This window comes from Balearica regulorum, chromosome Z (assembly GCF_011004875.1).
Source record: "Balearica regulorum gibbericeps isolate bBalReg1 chromosome Z, bBalReg1.pri, whole genome shotgun sequence".
In the NCBI taxonomy this organism is placed as follows: Eukaryota; Metazoa; Chordata; class Aves; order Gruiformes; family Gruidae; genus Balearica; species Balearica regulorum.
The window spans coordinates 16,706,877-16,726,838 of NC_046220.1; the positions used below are offsets into that span (position 1 = coordinate 16,706,877).

Here is a 19,962-nt window from a genome sequence, read left to right on the forward strand (position 1 = left end):
TTGGAAACTTTGCAGCCAGCACGATCTGCACTGAAAAGGGATCCTGAGTTTCTTGCCGGAACTCACGTTAGCCCTCGGATGGACTCCTGCTTCTCTGGCACGCTCTAGTTGCAGGGAGCAGCTGAACCTAATGTATGCCATGTGAACATAGCAGCAGAAAGACTCCTGTCTTGCACTAAGCAGTGTCTCAGACCCTTTGACAGGTGATGGTGATCTCCTGTAAAGCAGACTACCCAGAACAAAGCTGTTAGTAACACACTTTCATCTGCATATTCCTGATCCCATCCCACTGCTAGTGTGCTTGAAACAAAAGTGGAATGCGCCATCAAGGTGTGGCTAGTAAGACCTAGAGAGGTTGATGCTTACGAACATAGGAACAAAATCAGTACTGTTACAGCAGCAATGAGCGTGTGGTGTACGCTGTGCACCAAAACTGAATGAGCCCTTTAACAGAGGTGGGACCCTCACACAATCCTCCAAGGCCTGAAGAAACAAAGATACCACCTCCAGCTGGGAGAGCTACTAAACTGCACAGTGCTGGAACAGGGAAGCTCTGGGGAAGCTTAGGTGTAGCCTTGCTTCCATGCTTCTCACAGGTCATCTGCTAATAGTTTCTGCCACCCAGAGTACTGTTGGCTGGACAGACTTTGGTTTGACCCAGGATAGCCTCTGACACGTGTTTATCTCATTGACCATGAACAAGTAGGAAGAACTCCCTCCCAGGAGGGTGATGCAGCTCTGGGACTGGGCATCAGGGAGGTGAGGGTCTCCATTTTGGAGGGTTTCTAGATATAGGCTGTATGAAGCCACAGCCTCTCTGGCTGAGGAGAGATCTGCTGTGAGCTGGGGATGGACTTGAGAACTGCTGAGCCACCAAGCAGTGCTGGGGTCCTGTGACAAAACCCATGTGGCCATTTAGCAACACCAAGTCAGGGAACACAATTTTTATCTATTATTTCTTCCAAGAGTAATTTTACAAAGTAAACATGTTTTGACTACAAGTCCCTGCCTGGCATAGAGAAATGAAGACAGAGTCTTCCTAGCTCATGATTTGCAAATGGCTGTCAACTACAGAGGAAAAAAAATCAGAAAGCAGATCCCAGCCTCCTCCCCTTGAGCTGTGCTGGACTTCCACAAAAACTCCACATGCCTGGAAAACAGCGAAGCAGCAAACAGAAAAGTAAAACAATTCATCTGCAAACATTTCATTCAGTAGCACTCTGGGGGATTGAGTTACACATCTAGCAACAGGGGACAGACGCTTCTTACAAAAGGATCATTCAGGATCTCTTGAAAAGATAAACTGTCCTTTGGGTGAATAGAAGTAAAACATGGGAAAGGAAATCAGTAATGAGATAACAGCCTGTCTCCACATCTGTTTGACTTTCCCAAATGCACCAAGCAGGAAGGGAGGCAGCAACATAGTCCCAATATTATGCAAAAAACATTATCTGGGGAAAAGTCAGCAGACTATATCACAGCTGAGAAATGCAGGGAGAAAAGAACAAGACAAGTCAAGCAGGAAAACAAAGCAATGCTGGGGGGGGGGGGGAGGGAAGAGCCCTGCCAGGAGGAAAACGGAAACCTTGAAACAAGCAGCAGTGAGTATACAATGCAGCGTGCTTGTTGGAACACCCAAATGCAGGTACATTCGGGCAACAGGTACAAAGCCTGACAAGACACAACAGTGCAGACTCTTCTACACCACTGCAAAAGGCTCTGGGCACCATGGTGCCAGCAAGACAGTGGTTGGCTTTAATATTGCAGCCCAGCTCCTTCTTCCAAGAACACAAAAGATGAAGGGCTCACTACCATAATCTGAAGTAGGGCTTGCACCCTCAAAAGCTTGTCCAGTATTTGCTCTATCAGCTAGTCTGAGAGAAGGTGCCACCTTTTGGCAAGAATGTTGTCTCTTTGATGAGAAATGAGGAATTCATTCTTCACTCCTGCGTGAGCTGGTGGGTCACACCCAAGGAAGGGATTTTATACACACTTAAAAATAACCTCAGCCATGTGGCTAAGCACCTTCCCAGCTCAAGGCCCCATACCCAAGGAAAGATGTAAAGCAACTAGAGAGAGGACCTCTGCCTAGGGGTAAGGCAGCCAGTCCGGAATGGGGGCAGTGGGCAATAGGTTCTGCCCAACAAACCATCCAGGACCACTTCAAAAGTAGAAGCAGACAGATGAACACATCAGGATGGCATGAGAGTGGGGGCAGAAGCAGTGTCCAGCTAAGCAAAGGAAAGTTATCTTTGAGACAGAAAGTGCCTTTCAAGCAAAGCAGTGACTGATTCAAGCCAAAGGATGGCCATAGAAAATACACAAGGACTCAAGGAATCTTCTCCTCCACTAATTTCTACTTCTCCCATACAAAAGCGATGCAGCTTTCTATTGATCCATCCCCTGGAGAACCATTTCCTAGCAGAGCTCCCACGGTTACAAACGCAACAGCAGCACAGAACCCCACCAGCGCCCCTCCCAACCCGCTCAGCGCGGCGCAGAGCCCTCTCCCACACCGCCAGCACCTCCCGGCGCTGCCCGCCGTCCCCGACGGACCGGGGAGCGCCCGCGCCCGCCGCGAACACGCGTGAGCGCCGCCGGCTGCCAGCCCAGCGCTTCCCCCGGAGCCCGGGGACACTGGCCTCCGCAGCGCCCGCCGGCAGCTCCGCGCATCCCGCCGCAGCGCTCCGACCCTCCGGGCACGGACGGCAGGCAGGCAGGCAGGCACCCCTGCGCGCTGCAGGGCGCACTCAGCGCGGAGGCGGCCGCTATTTATGTCGAACCGGTGCCGCCCGGTGCCGGCCAAATATTCTCCCCAGATAAGGGCCGGGCCGGGCCCGCCACCCCGCCGCCCGCTTACCGCACCCGTGAGCTGAGCCGAGCCGAGCCGAGCCCGGGCGGCGCGTCCTGCCCGCGCCGGCTCCGCCGCTGCGGGGGGCGGGGGTCCGGCCCCGGGCCCGGCCCGGCCGTCACTCAGCGGGGGCCGGCCCCGTCGCTCCTCCCGGCCGGGAACAGCTGTGCCCGGCTCGGCCCTCCGCCCCGGGTCCCGGGTTGGGTCTGTCCTTACCCTCCGCCCGCACCCGGGAGGGCAAGCTTGCACCGTCCATCCCCAGGTCACGGCGGGCGCTGCGGAGGAGGGCAGCGCTGCACGGGCGGCAGCCCCGGAGCAGCAAGGGCAGCGTTTGCTTCCAAAGGGTCTTCCCTGCTTTTAACGATTTATGCACGCTGGAGCCTGCCTTTTGTCCCGTGACAACTTCCTTCAGGGTGCCAAGCCAGGCGCGTTTTGGAAAGCCCCACAAGATGTGCACGCCTCGGTGCCTGGGGACCCTGGCCACTGCAAAGCACTCCGAGGCAGCGGCTGGAAGAATTCCTTCCCCCGGGAGGGGTGGTGCAGCCCTGGGACGGGAGGGGCGGGGGGGGGTCCTCAAGGCTCAGCCAGGCGAAGTCACGGTCGCCCAGGCCTCTGGCTGGGCCTGGCTACCAGCGCTGCTGGGGCCCTGCAGCTCCCAGCGCGGGCGCTTTATAAAAGCAGCTTCCCGACAAATACCATCTGTATCAATGCACCTACTAATTCTGTGTCTTATTTTACTCCTTGTCAATTTGCCCCATACATCCAGTGACACCAACCTCCTAGAGCAGCTCCAAGTCTGCCATCAGCCCACAGAGCTGCCTTCCAACCTTGTGGTGTCAACAGTTTTAATAACATTGCTGCCAAATCTCCTTTCCCCTATCTCACCTTTGAGTCACCGTAAAGCCCCATGGATTTGTCCTATAATCTTTTTTTAACAAATCTCTCACAAAGTATCAGTCCCAAGCTCCTCCTTATCTCCGCTCTCCACCAGCAGCCCCAAGCTAAGGGTGGAGAGTGCCCCAGGTGTATCAGAGGAGGGCAGTCCATCTGAACACCTCTCAGCCCCACACTTCCCAGGCCTAGGCAATGCCCTTCATCTACAAATGCCCCCAGTCTCCCTGAGATGGTACCTGGCTTTATTTTTTTGGTGGCTTGTCACAACAGCTAACCTGGCTGGTGCTGAAGTTCTGTGTCCCATCCCTTGTATCCCGAGGATACAAGTGGGCACCCTGCCAAACACTAGGATTCAGTGCATCCTCATAGAGGTGAGCAGGATTATGGCCCAAGTCGCTGGCATCATCCCAGCTGCTGGCAGGAGTGAAAACAGCACTTAGAACCACCCAGTTCACCGACTGATTGGCCCAAATGCCTGAATGTCTTCAGGCTGAAGAAGCCTGATGGGTACCATATCAGACAAACCTAGACACCAGTATCTATGCTATCTCCTTATCAACTGTCTTTCTCAAGGGTGTGCAAGCTGCAAGCAGCTCAGAAGGGATCCACCAGCACCACAAGCTTCCCTACAAGCCCATGTTGGCTTTGCACTCTGAGATACACATGAGCCACTTCATTTTTATCCCATCTGGCTGCTGTCAGATCTAGCTTTGTGGCACCAGAAGCTCGCCCAAGGTGAGTGCTACAGTCCCCTCAGTATGCACTCAGCCTGTCTGCACCAGGTCAGATATTAACCCAGCTTCTAAGAGTATTTGTTTTCAGTGTAAGTATCAGCAATGCTTGTTTTTCAGCTGTCTACCATGACACACTACAGTAATGAATGCTACAAGTAATGCACCTTGCAGCACTGTTCGCAAGACACTAAGCATTGCGAACTCCAACTACACCTGAGCCCCTCTTCAAAACAGCTCTCAGGGTAGTGGCTTGGCACACTTGAAGCATGTCTGCTCAGGTCACGAGCTCCTCTTGCCAAGTTCTAACCTCACAGAGCAGGACAATTCTCTTGTTCAAGAGAAAAACCAGTCTGAAAAACATCAGCAATGAACAAAAGAACACAAAAGGAAGCTTTCAGGCACTATGAAGGTTTAAAGTGAGAGTTTTCATTGCATAATTCTTCATTACTTTTCTAACACAATCGGCACATGAGAATCTAGGATCTGAAAGGTTTGCCTATGCGAGGCAACTGTGAGAACAAAGGATGAGTGTAGTGAAAACACAGACACAAAAGAGCTTTGCAACAAAAGTCTCCCCAAATGGGGAAAGAGTAGTCCAGGAGTGGAAACCTTGGAGATAGGAACTCATTTTGGGATGGCAAAGAAGGTTCTTGCGTTTCTCTGATGAAACAGAGTTCTTCAAAATGACGTGGGATGAATACACTAGGAGATGAAGAGAAAACTGGTAAACTTAAACTTTGTAAACTTAACAAAATACAGGTGAGATGGAGTAAACAGAGAAGAGGTGGTTTGAAAGCACTTGTTCACAGCCTTGGGAAACTAAGATAACTGCTTTGTTTTTTAGTTATTAAAGTGCCATCTGTTTTCCCTAGGTAATGAATGCTCATTTTCCAGTTTATAGAATTCATAATGATCCAGAAGACATGTCTAATAATGCTGCATTCCCTTTTTCTGGATAGAAAGTTATCTTGGGTGGGGTACCAAGAATTACATGCTTCATCTACATATCCCAAAAGAGGATCAGCTGGGCTTCTGCAGATACATCCTACAGATACATGGGCAGATACATCCTACCTGGTTTGGGCATTTATAATGAAACTGAAATTCCAGTGAATTTCCAGGCTTTCCCCCTCCCTTTAGAAAGATTGCCTAACACCTAACCTAAACTTACCTTCCTGCAATCCAAATGCTTACGTGTCCTGTTTTCCCTACATATAAAAACAGATTCTTTATCAGTGAAAACTTTTGAAAGTGTTCTCTTCCTTAGCCTTCTCCTATTCCAGACTAACTACAAATCCTTCTATTTAAACCAGGTTTTCTAGACTTTCATTGTCCTTGCTTTCATCTGGATTCTCTATAATTAATCCACATCTTTTGCATACGGCAGTACCCAGAACTGCATGCAAGATTCCTGTGGAGGCCGTCAGAATGGAAAGATCATGTGAAACAGTAACTCCACCACCTGCAATCACAGACAGCGTAAAAAGACAGTAGGTAAGTAGTGAACTAACAGCAGAGTACCTGTAGCATAATGGCCTAGTAATGGAGCTACGTAAGACAGGGGTAGTACTGTATAGCAGGTATGAAGATGGGGAGACACCTCAACGCAGCCTCTGGATACAGTGTATGAACCAAACACAGCATTGTGTTAGTAACTTTGGGTTGGGTGCATGCTCAATGAATGCATAAAATGATTCACCATATGGAGAGTGGCGCTCTTGGGTTTGCTGATCTGTTTTACCAACAAACAAAGCAGCCTACATGAACTCCGGCCTTGAGCTGTGCAATGCACGAGGCTGTATGAAAATTGTGCTGGCTTCTGGTCTGGGCTTCTTAGACTCTGGAGTGGCCACCAACAACCAAGAAGAGGGCAAGGCATACTCCAGCAGCAGACAAGCAGCTCAAAAAGCATCTTGAGTCTCTTGAAAGTCTGCCAGGCTCTTTCCCCTAATACAACAAGTGTAAAGTCCCACTGCCCACTCCATCAGTTCACAGGTGCACATCAACTACTGGCCAACAGCAGATCCCCAGGGCCCAAAGGATGCAAACACAGCCTGGGCATCTCTCACTGTCCTGGTTTCAGCAGGGATAGAGTGAATTTTCATTCTGACAGCTGGTGTAGTGCTGTGTTTTGGATTTAGGATGAGAATAATGTTGATAACACACTGGTTTTGGTTGTTGCCAAGCAGTCAAGGACTTTTCAGCTTCTCACACTGCCCTGCCAACGCAAAGGTGAGGGGCACCAAAGAAACTGGGAGGGGACACAGACCGGACAGCTGACCAAACTGACCAAAGGGATATGCTATACCATAGGACATCATGCTGCATATGTAACAGGGCATTGGCCGAGAGGTGGTGTGGCTCAGGAACTAGCTGAGCATCGGCTTCATGTGGTGAGAAATTGTGCTGTGCATCACTTGTTTTGTATATTCTTGCATCATTATTATTATTCTCTTCCTTTTCTGTCCTATTAAACTGTCTTTATCTCAACCCAGGAGTTTTTGTGGGTTTTTCTTTCTTTTCTATTCTTTCCCCCATACCACTGGGGGGGGGTGGTGAGCAAACGGCTGTGTGGTTGTTATAGTTCCTGGTGGGGTTAAACCATGACACTCACACAACCAAACTTCAAAACAGTTCCACCAAATCGCCCTATACCATTACAATTAAAAAGTGTCAAACTTTGCAAGATTGCGGATGGAGGAGGCATATACACTTAGACACATAGGAAAACTCTCACTCTCTTCAGGAGCTCAGGAAAGTGCATGTTAATGACTGCACCATTCAGATTTGCAGGCTCAGAAGCAGTCCTACACAGAAGGAAACATCTGCATGAAAGTTTATCCTACAGCAGTTCATCATCACATTGATTCCTCCACCTGCATTCTTCTTCACCTACTCTGCAATGGTAGCTGAGGACAGAGAAATTGATTAATATAGAAAAATATTAGTATCTCAGGTGTTAACTTCTCTCTCAACAAGTACACTTAAGAGTCTCACCCCAGCATACTTAATATGGACAGGACCATGTTAACTAGCAATCTGCATTAAATTAGCAGTTTGCTAGTTCATCACTGCCTGTGCTATTCATCAGGGCTCTGCTTATACCCTGTGTACAGTCCAGCAGAGAGATACTCACCAGACTTCCAAGAGGACTCCTTGCAGCTTAGCTCCGACCTTCTCCAGAACTACACCAAAATAGTCTGAGAGGGTTCAAATGTAAGTCTTACATGCTAAAACAGCTTGTCTACTCAGAATATTTGCATGCATTTTTTCTCCCACCCTAATGTTACATATGGACTGCACCCTTCAAGTCATGGTTCCCTTTCTGTCCAGTTTCCTTGACCTGTGCAGGCAGCATGCTAGCAGAATTTCTTAGCTCAGCTTGTGTATTACTAGAAAGATTATATAGCCATGCACAGCAGAAAATTTCCTTCTACTGGCATTCACTGTGTAAAGCTTCCTGTCTTGAACAATCTTAAGGGACTATGGCAAACAGACTCAAATCTAGGCAGTGGAAATTTATGAAAATATAACCATGTCTACACCTCCTCTAAATATTTCTAAGGTCAAAAATAAAGTAGGCTCTAAAGTAGGCCAAAAATACTGTGTTCAGAGGACTAGGCACCGATCCATGTGCTTACAAGACATTGCTTGCTCTGTCTCCAGGGAGCAGCAGTCCTTGAAAGTTTCTCAGAAGCATGCATGAAAATGAGCTATCAAAAAAGAGGGAAAGGAATGTCTTAAATTTAGCAACTGCTTGGCGGGGGGTGGTGAGGAGGGGAGTGGAGAATTCAGAAAAGTGATATCATTGCTAAAGAACAGCAAGCAGACTAGTAAGCACACGGAACTGCATACCCTCCTGTGAAAGTCAAGCCCCACAAATGCAGTCTCCTAAACAAGGCACTTTCAACTATTCAACTCCTATGAAGTTAAGAAAGGGGGAAAACCTCACCAATAATAATGTGTCTGACACTAAATTCAGAAATATTGAGGACTGCTTCCATGTTTCCCAAGTAATAAAAACGCTAGTTAAAGAAAAAGGGAGGAGTTTAATAGCTATGAGATTAAAAAAACCCAACCCAAATCAGGGAAAGATGACAAGAACAAAAGTCAACATTGTTTTATTGATAAATAACTCTTTTAATATTTTCACCCAAACATTCTAGCATTACAGTGGTAAACAAAGTGCAAATTTTCAGCGAGTCAACTGAAGTCAACAGAACCCAAACTTGTTAAACAAACCCTTTTCACAGAACACAGATTTTTCAATTTTATCACCTTTATGTCTTCAAGGCCATGTAGTAGTTTTATTTCTCTTCAAAGCTTGTTATTTATCTTATTGCTAAAGAATCTGAGCTGCTACATTTCAGAAGTGGTGATTAATCATCTTTTGAAAATTCCACAAGACTTTGAGACACAAAATCATGAATCCATATATCAGTATCTGGAAGAGATGTGTCCACCAGAAAAGTCACTATTTTTCGATCCCAAGGGTTAGTGCTTTCATTAACTGCCTGTATTTGTGCCACCAAGGGTTTCTTCTCTACAAGATTCCGAAATACTATCGATGCCTCTTCTGACCACTGCTGGCTTTTCACTCCTAGGACAAATGTAAAGCAAAACAGAAGGTCATTTATAGACTAGACCAATCTGAATGATTACATTTACAAAGAAGTGTGGGGAGTTTAAATACCTGAGAAAACAGATATTTAAGTGCTACTGAATGCAGCTTAACTCTAAAAAAAGAAACACAAGCTCACTCATCTCCCACACAAACAAGCTTAATTATTACAGAGACTAGGACATTTATTTTTTCTTGAAGTCTAAAGATATGGACAAGTTTGCAGAAATGAAAGGCAAATGCACTGACTCACTGAGTAATTCAAAGTATATCAGCTGCCATGCATAATCAAGGCATATTAGGAAACATGAGAAAAAGAAAACTAAAGATCCTTTCAAAACAAACTATTTCTTTGTCTTCTGCCTGAAGTTGCTGAAATTATTTGTCCTGTTGGCCTTGCTTTAGCTTAAGTTTTCTTCATGTCAAAGCAGCATCAGCTACTAAAACATCTGCCAAACCTCCAAGTTCCAAACCAGATCTGCAGAGAGCAGAAATGAAGAGAAATGCTGCCTAAAGGCCTCACTACTACCGCTATTTTTTTGAGAACAGCATCCCACAAAGTCAAGTCTGCTTAGGGATATGATGCTAGAACCCAAACAGGTTTTTGAATATGGCTGTAATCTACCAAGAAGGAAGTGGCTCCTGCAGACTTGGAATTCAGTCTCCCCAAACCACTGCTGGTGTACAGCATCTACACATGAGGGGCTCAAGTATTGTGCATGAATACCCAAACAACAACTAATGAATAAAAGAAGCAAAACAGCAAAGTGACAACACATTGCTTTTACTATTAGTAGCAGCTTGCTGCTGATAGGGCAGGACTACAGAGGAACAGAGGTCCTTGCAGGTTACAGAAAGAATGAGAAGTCAACAGTTCTTCAACAGTTAAGAAAGGGTAATTAATGCTAGGAAAGGCTGGTGGGAAAGCAAATGGGATTTTACAAGGAAATAGACCAGAGACTGAGAGGTAGCAGACATGAAAAAAGAGAAAAAAGTGGAAGAATAGCAAGACAATAGTTACCGGTCTTCCGGGCTCAGCTGGCCTGCTTTGACAATATGAAGCAGCTCAGAGGCCAACTTAACTAGCTACTTGGGATTCTGTGAAGCAGGAAAATTGGGTGACTTGCAGGCTCGCTCAGCTGGATCCTGTACTATCCCAGTAGAGAGACACAGCTACAAATCAGCTTCATTTCAGCACTGCCCTCCAAGGATCCCAGCCTGTCGGTAACACATCCACCATCACTAGTTTAAAGCAACCCCCAAGGTCGCGCTGAGGCTATGCAGGAAAACAGATCCACAGAAGGCAACCTAGGATCAGAGCACCAGCTCTGCGGCCTGTCACTTCTGACAAACATATTCTGTAACTGAAGGCTAGACTAGTGCTGACCAAACAGCAACAGAAAGCAGCAAGTGAGTAAGAAGAGACGCATACATCTGAAAGCAATGCAGAAAAATTTGGAAAAGGAAGGAAAAGACAGCAAGGAGAGATCGAGTTTTATTTTTTCATTCTATCAGATGTATGCACGCTCTCTACGGCCCATACTCCTAAGGAAATTAATCTTAGGTTTGTTGAAAGCCTCCACCCCCCTTGTGGAGTTTTTTTGTTGGTTTGTTTGAGAACACTGATATATTTCACGCAACTTTGGATTCCAAATATGCACTGGAAAATTGTAAATTACAATAGGAGCAAGATATATATGAAAAACTTCAGAAACTAGGTCCTAACTTTATGTAGATTAGGATAATCAGAACATAAGTTCTTATGAACAGATATATCATAACTTTCACACTTCATAATAGGTTATGTTTAAGGATCCAAAAACCCTTTAGTTTTGATTTCCCTGTGTCCTTTGTGTATTAGACATCAAACACATTAAATGATAAATATTTATGACAATGAAAACCAGCTGCTGGGAAAGTTTAAGCAATCTTCAGTTTTATACATGGTAACTAAAAGTGGTGCATTAAAATAAACATAATAAAACAGAACCATCACCACCTATGTCGAGAAGAAAAGCAGAGCTACTTTGATGACATAAACATGCATGCATTAAGCATGTTTTTGCAAGCAGGTACGTGCTTACTGTAGCAAAAAACCAATTACATCACTAACCTTTGGCTTTGTCCCCTTTACATTTCTGTTCATTTGGTATCCTCACTGATGTAAGAACAAAAACAATTGTAAAAGCTTACTACTTACCTGCAAGCTGAGCTGTTACAGCTTGGAAAGGCAGTTTTCTAAACGTATCTATGAGTGGCTGTACTTTGTCTATGTTGACAAACTCATGTTTACCATAGTCCAGCTCATATACTGACAAAAACCCATTTCTAAGAATTCCTTTTATTATGACCCTGTACCACCTAAAAAGGGAGAGAACAAGAATAACTATTTGAATTTGTATTCACACACTGTCAAGGCATCAGAAAAATAATATATGGCCAAAAGATCTCAACCAACATGTCTCAGGCTTCCCAGATATGGTATTATCTGAATAGAAGTCAACTCTTTCATCTACAATGTGGAAGCATGAAGAGACCGCAACCTCATTTATTCCCTTAATCTCTCAGATATCACTGGACATCTGCCACTTTGTTAACAATGCAGACAAAGCAGAGCTAGGCTTGTTTAGCTTAGCAGATCTAAGCTTGCCTTCACAGATTTTGTTGTTAATTTAAGTATCTACTTACTGATTTTCAATTTTAGCTGCATACAGCTTGTTTTTTTCAACGTTCACAGGCTTCTCTTCTGCCCTGCTATAGTACAAGATCATTTCTTCCATTAGGGCTTCCAGATTATGTAGCTCTTTCCAAGGCTGGACAATAAAGTGACCTGGATGGCAGGCCACCGAGACATAGACATCCATGAGCTCACCAGTCTTTGACAAGGGTAGTGGTGGAGGCATATCAATGGTAGACACTGCACTGCTGGGTTCTCTGGCTGAATCAGAGAAACTCTTCTCTAGCTTTCCACTAGTTAACTGTAGAGCTGAAACAGCACCACCTGTCACTTTTGTGGAGCTAGTCCCACTGGGTGTAACACTCAAGAAAACATCTTTCTGATGCTTCCACAAGTCTGCATTTTTGATCTGTCGATTGACGCTATGATCCATGTCTGGGAAATTCTCTGGAGCAAACAAGTAAACGTGTGCAATTCCCTTTGAACCATCCTGTTTAACCACCTTGGAAAACAAAATGGTTTAACTTCCAGTTAATAACTATTAACTTCTGACTCTGTACAGAAGACTAAAGCCTTTAACAAAAAAGCGGCAACAGTTCATTGCATTCTATATGCACAGAAGTATTTTCAAGGTTCTCTCAAATACGTTAATGAAGTTGTTGGGTAGTAAGCAACCCACAGCAGCTAAAAAGAGCATTTGCAGCTATTCCACTAATGTAAAGCAAATACAAAGCTTGACTTGAGTTTTGTTCTGCCCAACAGGTTCAATCTCAGTACTGTGTGCACAATTCTAGTTTTCAGGAGAACAGAAGCTAGTGTCCATGCAGAGCTAAACAGCTAAGTAATGCTATTAAATATTAACACTTAATCCTTCAAAATCCTCTTCCTGTCATTATGGGAGATGAAGCCTAGTAAATTAAGGATGGGAAAAAAAAAGATGAAAAAAGCCTCTGGTTTTGTATCATGCATAATTGTAAAACACTGACATAAAAATATTTTTCTACTTAACATCAGATATGCTAGCGTTATTGATAGTAAAGCACTGCAATTTTAATTTGACAAAGTATATAGCATTTCTTTAGAGATTCTGCTGTTGATTTTCCTAGCCAGGAATAAAAATTTTCCACAATTAAAGCATGTATCTATCAACTATTATTTAATTAAGCAAAAATTAGTATCAAACTCAAACTATCTTGAAAGAGGATGGTTAGAAAAGCAAGATGCAACAGTCATAAGTCCCAGTCTAGAGGAGCTATGTTTTAACTATACAGTATCTAGTGTTAAAGCAACCAAGAAGGAAAAGGAATGACACAAAACACTTTTTCAAAGTGCTGTAGCGGTATCTGGAATCAGGTTTTTATGAGGAAATTAGCTTTGTTTAGTCTATAGCTAGTAACAGATTTCCTTTTGAAAGGTGTTTTCAGTTAGTTAAACTAGATAGGATCCATTGCAAGCAGCAATAATCTCATCTCAAAGATAATAGACATTCCAAGTATACAATAGTGTATACTAAATCACACTCATTTAGAAAAAGCAAACAAAAAATAAAGCTGCTTTCCAAGACCAGAAGGAAGAAAATCTATGCTCACAAGAGGCATAAAAATAATTTAAGATTAACTCAACAGTTGTATCTTTTTATGTGGTGAAACATTAACAACTGTGTTTCTTTCTTATCGGGTGGTAAAATAACTCTAGCTGCATATTTGGGCTGACACAGAAAAATGTGAAAGGCAATCAGTTGCTAAATTCTTGATGGGAAAATAGAAGCTTCTAACAGGTTTAAGCAAATTTTATGCCAAATGTCATAAGAAAAAGACTTTGTATAGAATTTATGTCCAAGAGCTGGCTACAAACTTTTAAATTTCTGTAACAAAAATCAATTTGATGAGTGGTTAAGCTTCCAGAGTTGTTCTTTCAACACTCTTTCCACACGCCTATGGATTTCAAATCACATGGGCATTTTGACTATTTACCTTCATGCTAAATTCGGGACAATTCATTACAGTGTCTCTCAGCCACAGTACAGCATCTGGAGTCCACATGCCAGTGTTAGGAGGCAGATCTGCTAGGCAGCATTTTATAGCCTAAGAACAGAATTAAGTACACAAGGTATAATTTAGTAATATGGAAACTAGTCCACAAGTTCCTATTCACAGAAACTGCATTAATGCTGACAGATTCAATAATGCATGACAAACAAAAAGAGACAGAGGAACATGCAAAACCAGTACCATTACACATACACAACATCCTGTCAATACATAGGACTACATTATGATTTATTTCAGGCAAAGATGCATTATGAAATACACATCAATGTTGAATGCTATTAAACAAAACAAATTTTCATTATATAAACCTTGAAGTAGCAGTACTACAAACACTGCCAAAAGATCTTAGCATAGGTTAGCTGTAACATGTCTTTATACCTGAGGAGGTATTGCAATTACTTCTCTCAGGAATTGTGGTGGGATTTCTCTAAGCTCTGATACTTTTACAGTTGCAACTGTTCCAGTATCCATGAACTGCACATCAAGTGCCCGTCTAGTATGAATAATTCTTATCTGAAAGAAGAAAGGAAAAGCATCATTTTGAGATTAAAGCACAACAGTGGGATATAGACTATAATAAGTTTCATGGAAACTAAGGATTCAGATCTAGCTGAACAAAAAGAAGAGCTATTTCTATGTGGGAAAACTGTAGCTGTTCTATGAATACTTCTTACCTCCACACGTGCCCATTTTCCTTTGGAAGGAAATAAGCAGATTTTGCCACAGAAAGGTAGAGATACATTAAACTCAGATGTCTGCTGCAAATATAAAAACAGAAGTTAGAAAGCGTGAGGCATTTATTATCTGGCACTCAACTAACCATTTCAAAAGCCACACATAGAATAAACAGTTCTGAGAAGCAAAAACTCTGTTTCAAATATAAAATCTCACAAGCATTTCTTTTCATGTTATTTTAAGCTCCCCCAACCGTAAAGCTTTAATTCCAAGCTGTGTATCTTACAGAGAAACTAAGAGAATATCAAGTGTCAGGGGGGAAAAGCCACATTTGGAAACACAGGATATGAAATCACCGACCATTACTTTAACGTTCTGAAAAGGAAAAGCAGTTAAGAGCTGTGACAGACAACTGAAGAAGCTCCTACCTTGTATTCTAGAACACATCATTTGTTGAGATATTTAACAACCCAAATTTACTACTGATTCAAATGAAAGTCTTATGGGGGTGACATTCATTATGATGATCCTAAATAACAAAACAAGACACTACAAAAAGCATGAAGAAACTCCATTTGAAGACCAATCAACACCTTATTTTGTCTAAATTCTTAGGCAAAATAAACCCCTTCAAGATAAGCTGCAAAGTCAAGATTACTTCTTTTACCTCCATATGCAGATTGATATTAAAAGATTCTGAATGTCAAGGTCCCTCTTTGATAACAAGAACCTAACATACACTCTGACCAGAAAATCTGAACTTTTGGAACACGTCTGGCTGCCTGCCTTTGTGTTGCTAAACCTTTCAGGGTGATACACACTTTCCTTCAGTGTTTAGCTTGCTTGAAACTGAATCTTGATAACGGAGACATGTTCATTATAAAGTATTTCTAGATGGTGTGTGCTCCTCAACAGGTCTAAAGCTCAACTTCTACACCTAAAAACACTTTGACAGAGTAGTTTCACAAGCAGCAGTCTTAACAGGACCTTCAAGGATCTGCACTTCATGGTTTGATTCTCTAAGGCTCAGTTGAATGTTGAACAAATTAGATTCTCAGATTTCTTCTCTTTCGTGTAAATTCTCTTGCGTCTAGTAAGGGTTGTTGCATATGCCTGTAAATGGCTGGTGGAATGTCAGACTTCTCTGCCACATGCCTATTTTAAAGCAACTTAAGACTTTTGAAAATACCTTATATATATACATCAGTTCTAGTTGAAATTAGCTACAACATTGAAGAGCTAAGGATACAAGAACAAGATATGCAGCAGATCAGATCAAAGCCATTGAATCTCCAAGGAAGCGATGTTAAAAAGAACAGACCTTGATTACACTGCTTTTATTGTCAGTTTGTACAGCGTGCTGTGGGCCAGGCTGTTTATGCACCTAAACTCCATCATGTAAGTAAAAGTTCCAGGAAGAAAAAAAAAGGCAGTATCTCCACAGGCTATCAATATGATGCAGTTTCCATTGGAAGCTTACCATGGTGAGCCATATTGTTACTGTTCTAATAATTCAAGGAAAGTTATAAGTAGTTACTGAGGCCTTAGAGACAGCTTGTGAACAAGAAAGCATCAAAAGATACTTTTCACACTGAATGATGCACCCCAAAAAACTAGGAATAGAATTTATAGCCTTTTCAAATAGTCTATGGCTACCCCAGAAACTTGAACTTGTATGCAAGGAAAATGATTGGTACACTCTGAAGAAAGGCTACATGACTTCACCACTTCTTTTACCACAGAACCTACCTTGTAATTGAAGTAGTCTTCTAGTTTCTGCAAGATTTCAGAGAGTCTAGACAAGCCTTTAGATGGCACTTGGCAATACAGGCTTCCGTCAGAGAATACACTGGTTACTCTGACATGTGTATATAGTGCATCTACCTGCAATGGTAAGAAGTTGAAAAGAAAAGGGAGGAAAAAACCACACACACAAACCTAGCAAATTTCCAAGTACAGTTTTTTGTCCACCCAAGACCTTAGTAGTCAATGATTTTCAATTAATTAAGAAGGAAACAGGAAGGTGGTACCTGTATGTGCAATTCAAGGGACTTGTCATACAATGCCTTCAGACAAGTAGCATTGATGTTGATATCGTCTTCTCCAGAAGTGTCATAGAGAACAAGAAGAGGAATATCACTCTTTTCCAGTATTTCCACAGCAAATATCTTGGAGCATGTCTGTGATTCCACAGCCTTTACTAGGACAGGATCATCACAGAAGGCTTCCAGTCCTGTAAGACACACCATACTTTTTATGTATCACTGTATTCAAAGGGAAAAACAATAACCAGGTCTGTGTTTGCAACAGGAGTCCTTCCAAGAATCAGGATGTAGCAGGAAAGTTGTACTGCACCCCTACTTGCATTCTGCTGAATTTCTACCATTTTAACACAGGAAGCCATCTTCAGGGGAAGAGCAGAGCAGAGAAGACAAGAGAAAGATACTCTTCAGAGTGAGTCAAAGCAAATGTGTAGAGAAAAAAGGAATGCATCCAAGTATTAAGCAAACAAACAAACAAACAAACAAAAGTCTGTTCATGGCAATTTTATATATTTAAAATAAAGTCTTTTTTAAAAGTTAGAAATGCCTACCAGTTTTAGGAAGGTAAATAATTTCCAGCAGAATCTAGGAAGTCTGCAAGTATTCAAGTACTGAAAGGGGAAGGATCACTTTAAAATAATTAAACAGGATCCTGGCCTGGCCACAACAGATGGCCTCATTTGTGAAAAACGGAGTTGTGCTAGTACGTTGCTTCACACAACAGCAAACGTTTCCTGATATTTCTTTAGGATTGTATATATTAAAGGACAAAGACATCCAAGCTAAGTGCAGAAACAACTAAGCTCCCTTACAGAGATACTGGATATCAAGGTCTTCTAATATCAAGGTTTCTTTATAAAACTCTCCTTCACATCCTTCCTGCCATCCTTTTCTTTCTTTCCATGCCTACCTCTGTCTGCTTAGACTAGCTGTCTTGGACAAAATCTAACATACATAGAATTATTATAAAGAAGGATCAAAACTCCTAGACTGAGACACTTCAATCCATACATTGTTCAACAGCAAGCTGTATGGTTAACACTGGCTTTCTCTTACCTGCCAGTTTACATTTTGCAGCTTGAAATGGAAGCAAATGGAACTGTTTCTGTAGTTTGTACACACTGTTGCTTTCAACAAACTCACTGAAGCCATGATCAACATAGCATACCTGATAATGGAAAAGGGAATAAGAGTATAAGATCATGAATATAATTGTAAATATGTTTTCTTGAGTGTAGGGAAAGTGTATTCAGTCACCACATTCTCTGTGCAGCCACAGACAAATCACTTTTCACTGTTAGTACTATATAATGCCATTAATCTCATGTTTAGTTCACTGCTTGAATGTTCAGAGTTTTCAGGGAAAGCCTTCTTCTCAACATCTCTGTAAAACCATCCTCTCCAACTGTTACACAGAATCTCAACTCTTAATAGGAACAGTAGTGGAAGGACTCAGCACGTTACCTCAAACCACATGAAGAAAGGTAATAAAGTGACAATTTTTATTTGTAAAGTTTTGAAAGTGATGAAAAGTCAAATACCATTTAAGTGTTGTTCTACGCTTTGCCTTTTGTTTTTACAGCATTAAGAGAATCAATTTGATTTATGCTTATTGTAACTTTGATACAAATACCACAGTAAATGCAGGAAATCAGTAGGGAAACTGCTAACTGGCAGCAAATATTTGGAGCTAAAGTGAGAGAAAGGCTTTAACAAGGCTTTTTACAACTTTTTTCTAAACTCTATCATGCAAAATGCATACCAAACATTGAGAAGGGAGTCTGAACACTGTATCAGAGGTTAATCAGCAAATGCTGCAATAAAACGTTAGCTTTCTTTTGGCTGATAGTTGTAGCTAGAGAGAAATTAGAGGCAAGCTTGCTACCCATGTCCTTGCCACTTCTCTAAACCCAACTATTTTTCACAAAACCGAGTTCTGACATCCCCCCTCCAAGTTCCAGCTCAAGGGTATCACACTAACTTTCAGAAAAACCTCAATTCTAATACATGTGCTATTTAAATACTTATGAAATGGATCAACTTTAGAAGTATGTAAAGCAGACCTGGGTAAAATCTCACCTAACTGGAGGAAGAAACAAAAATAAAAAGGTAACATTAATGTTTGACTAGGCAAGAAATAATGAGAAGTTTGAAACTTCTTTTAAAGTTCTATCATACGTTCTAGCTGCATTGCAGATGGCAAGAAGGGTCTGCTTGGCCCAAGAGAAGTTTAGCAGAGAAGTTAAATAATCTCAAAGGGGTTTAACAAAAATGCACACTACATATAACTCCTGGAATATCACATCTGCCTGGAAGAGAACACAAGTATATTGTTCTCATTGTCTTGCTATTTAGTGCATGAATAGATACTTCAGTACAAGACTTCAAGCAAGATCTACCAGCAAGTGAATTTTGTTCTTCTCTTTCCCTTCCTCTGTCCCACTCCAAATAGTGCTACTATACCCATTCCTCTTAAGACTATCAAAGGTACATTTTCAGTACAAAAGTGCTACAGGGACCAGCCCCATATAAAACCCAAACCAAACCCCCAAAACTCAAACTATTTACGGAAAAAAACCTGAAAGACCATTTAATTTTGGCAATCACGTAACTTCAAAAGAGTCTTAATTTCTCATACAACTGAAAAGAGAAGTACTTCAGGGCAAGAAAGGATAGAATGCTAGTGCAGCATATTTAGGAACTGCCCATGTATCTAAAAAAGAAGATTGTTTCAAGTGTTCCTCCAAGTGCCAAAAGAAGTAATTGCTTGCCTTTATTCTGTTGTCTTCTAGAGAAATTATCCGAGCACGCAACCAGGCGTCTTCTTCGGCATGTACTGCGACAAGTTGCCCAACGCTCTGAGATTGTGCTAGTGACACTGTACTATTCTGACTATAATATGCTTTCATGTCATCTTCCATTTGTTCCTGGGCGGATGAATAATCTTTGCCCACATACCTAGAGTGTTTTACAAAAAAAACACCACAAGAGTTAGGATGCAACTTCAAAAAGCTGAATAAAAACTGAAGAACATTTATACGCATATATGAAGATGAGTAAATTATGGATATATACATTTTCAAAGCACATCAGTATCCAAATTCTTTTCCCATTAACAGGGCTATAGAAAAGTAACCGACATAAAATTTAGTACTTTTGGTGACAGCTAAATGTGGTCCAGCATTGTATAATCTAAGAAGCTCAACCAGATTTTTAGTAAGAGCTCTTACCTCATTATACAATCTCATAGAGCAACTTGACCACAAGAGCAGGGTAGTATCTTGGGCCAGGTATAAAAGAGAACTAATAGGTCTTCTCTGAAGTCACCCTCATTAACAAACACCAGCTTAATCAGGTTTTCACTAAGGTTAATCAAAACCAAGGCATCTAAGATAACTTTACAAATTAGCTGTCAAA

General features: G+C 42.2%; 2 protein-coding genes across 13 annotated transcripts in view; both read right to left on the reverse strand.

Annotated features, from left to right (window-relative positions):
* Positions 1–3,208, reverse strand: part of TMOD1 (tropomodulin 1) — a 30,225-nt gene extending 27,017 nt beyond the window's left edge. For 3 of the 5 annotated variants that reach the window (XM_075740081.1, XM_075740084.1, XM_075740085.1), the window contains exon 1: positions 2,861–3,000. The gene's annotated coding sequence lies outside the window, so the exon portion shown is untranslated. Of the gene's footprint in view, positions 1–2,860; positions 3,001–3,067 lie in introns of those variants that run through there. The other 2 variants (XM_075740082.1, XM_075740083.1) reach the window with 2 other exon arrangements.
* A 5,376-nt stretch (positions 3,209–8,584) lies between these two features.
* The window catches only part of TDRD7 (tudor domain containing 7), a 52,166-nt gene continuing 40,788 nt past the window's right edge, over positions 8,585–19,962 (reverse strand). For 7 of the 8 annotated variants that reach the window (XM_075739911.1, XM_075739916.1, XM_075739915.1 and 4 more), the window contains 10 exons: positions 19,317–19,503; positions 17,602–17,713; positions 16,534–16,736; positions 16,253–16,387; positions 14,503–14,586; positions 14,207–14,341; positions 13,751–13,861; positions 11,789–12,279; positions 11,301–11,461; positions 8,585–9,079 (listed from right to left, as the gene is read on the reverse strand). In XM_075739911.1, the coding sequence (XP_075596026.1) occupies positions 8,859–9,079; positions 11,301–11,461; positions 11,789–12,279; positions 13,751–13,861; positions 14,207–14,341; positions 14,503–14,586; positions 16,253–16,387; positions 16,534–16,736; positions 17,602–17,713; positions 19,317–19,503 (1,840 nt within the window). In that variant the 3' untranslated portion in view covers positions 8,585–8,858. The remainder of the gene's footprint in view (positions 9,080–11,300; positions 11,462–11,788; positions 12,280–13,750; positions 13,862–14,206; positions 14,342–14,502; positions 14,587–16,252; positions 16,388–16,533; positions 16,737–17,601; positions 17,714–19,316; positions 19,504–19,962) is intronic. The other variant, XM_075739914.1, reaches the window with a different exon arrangement.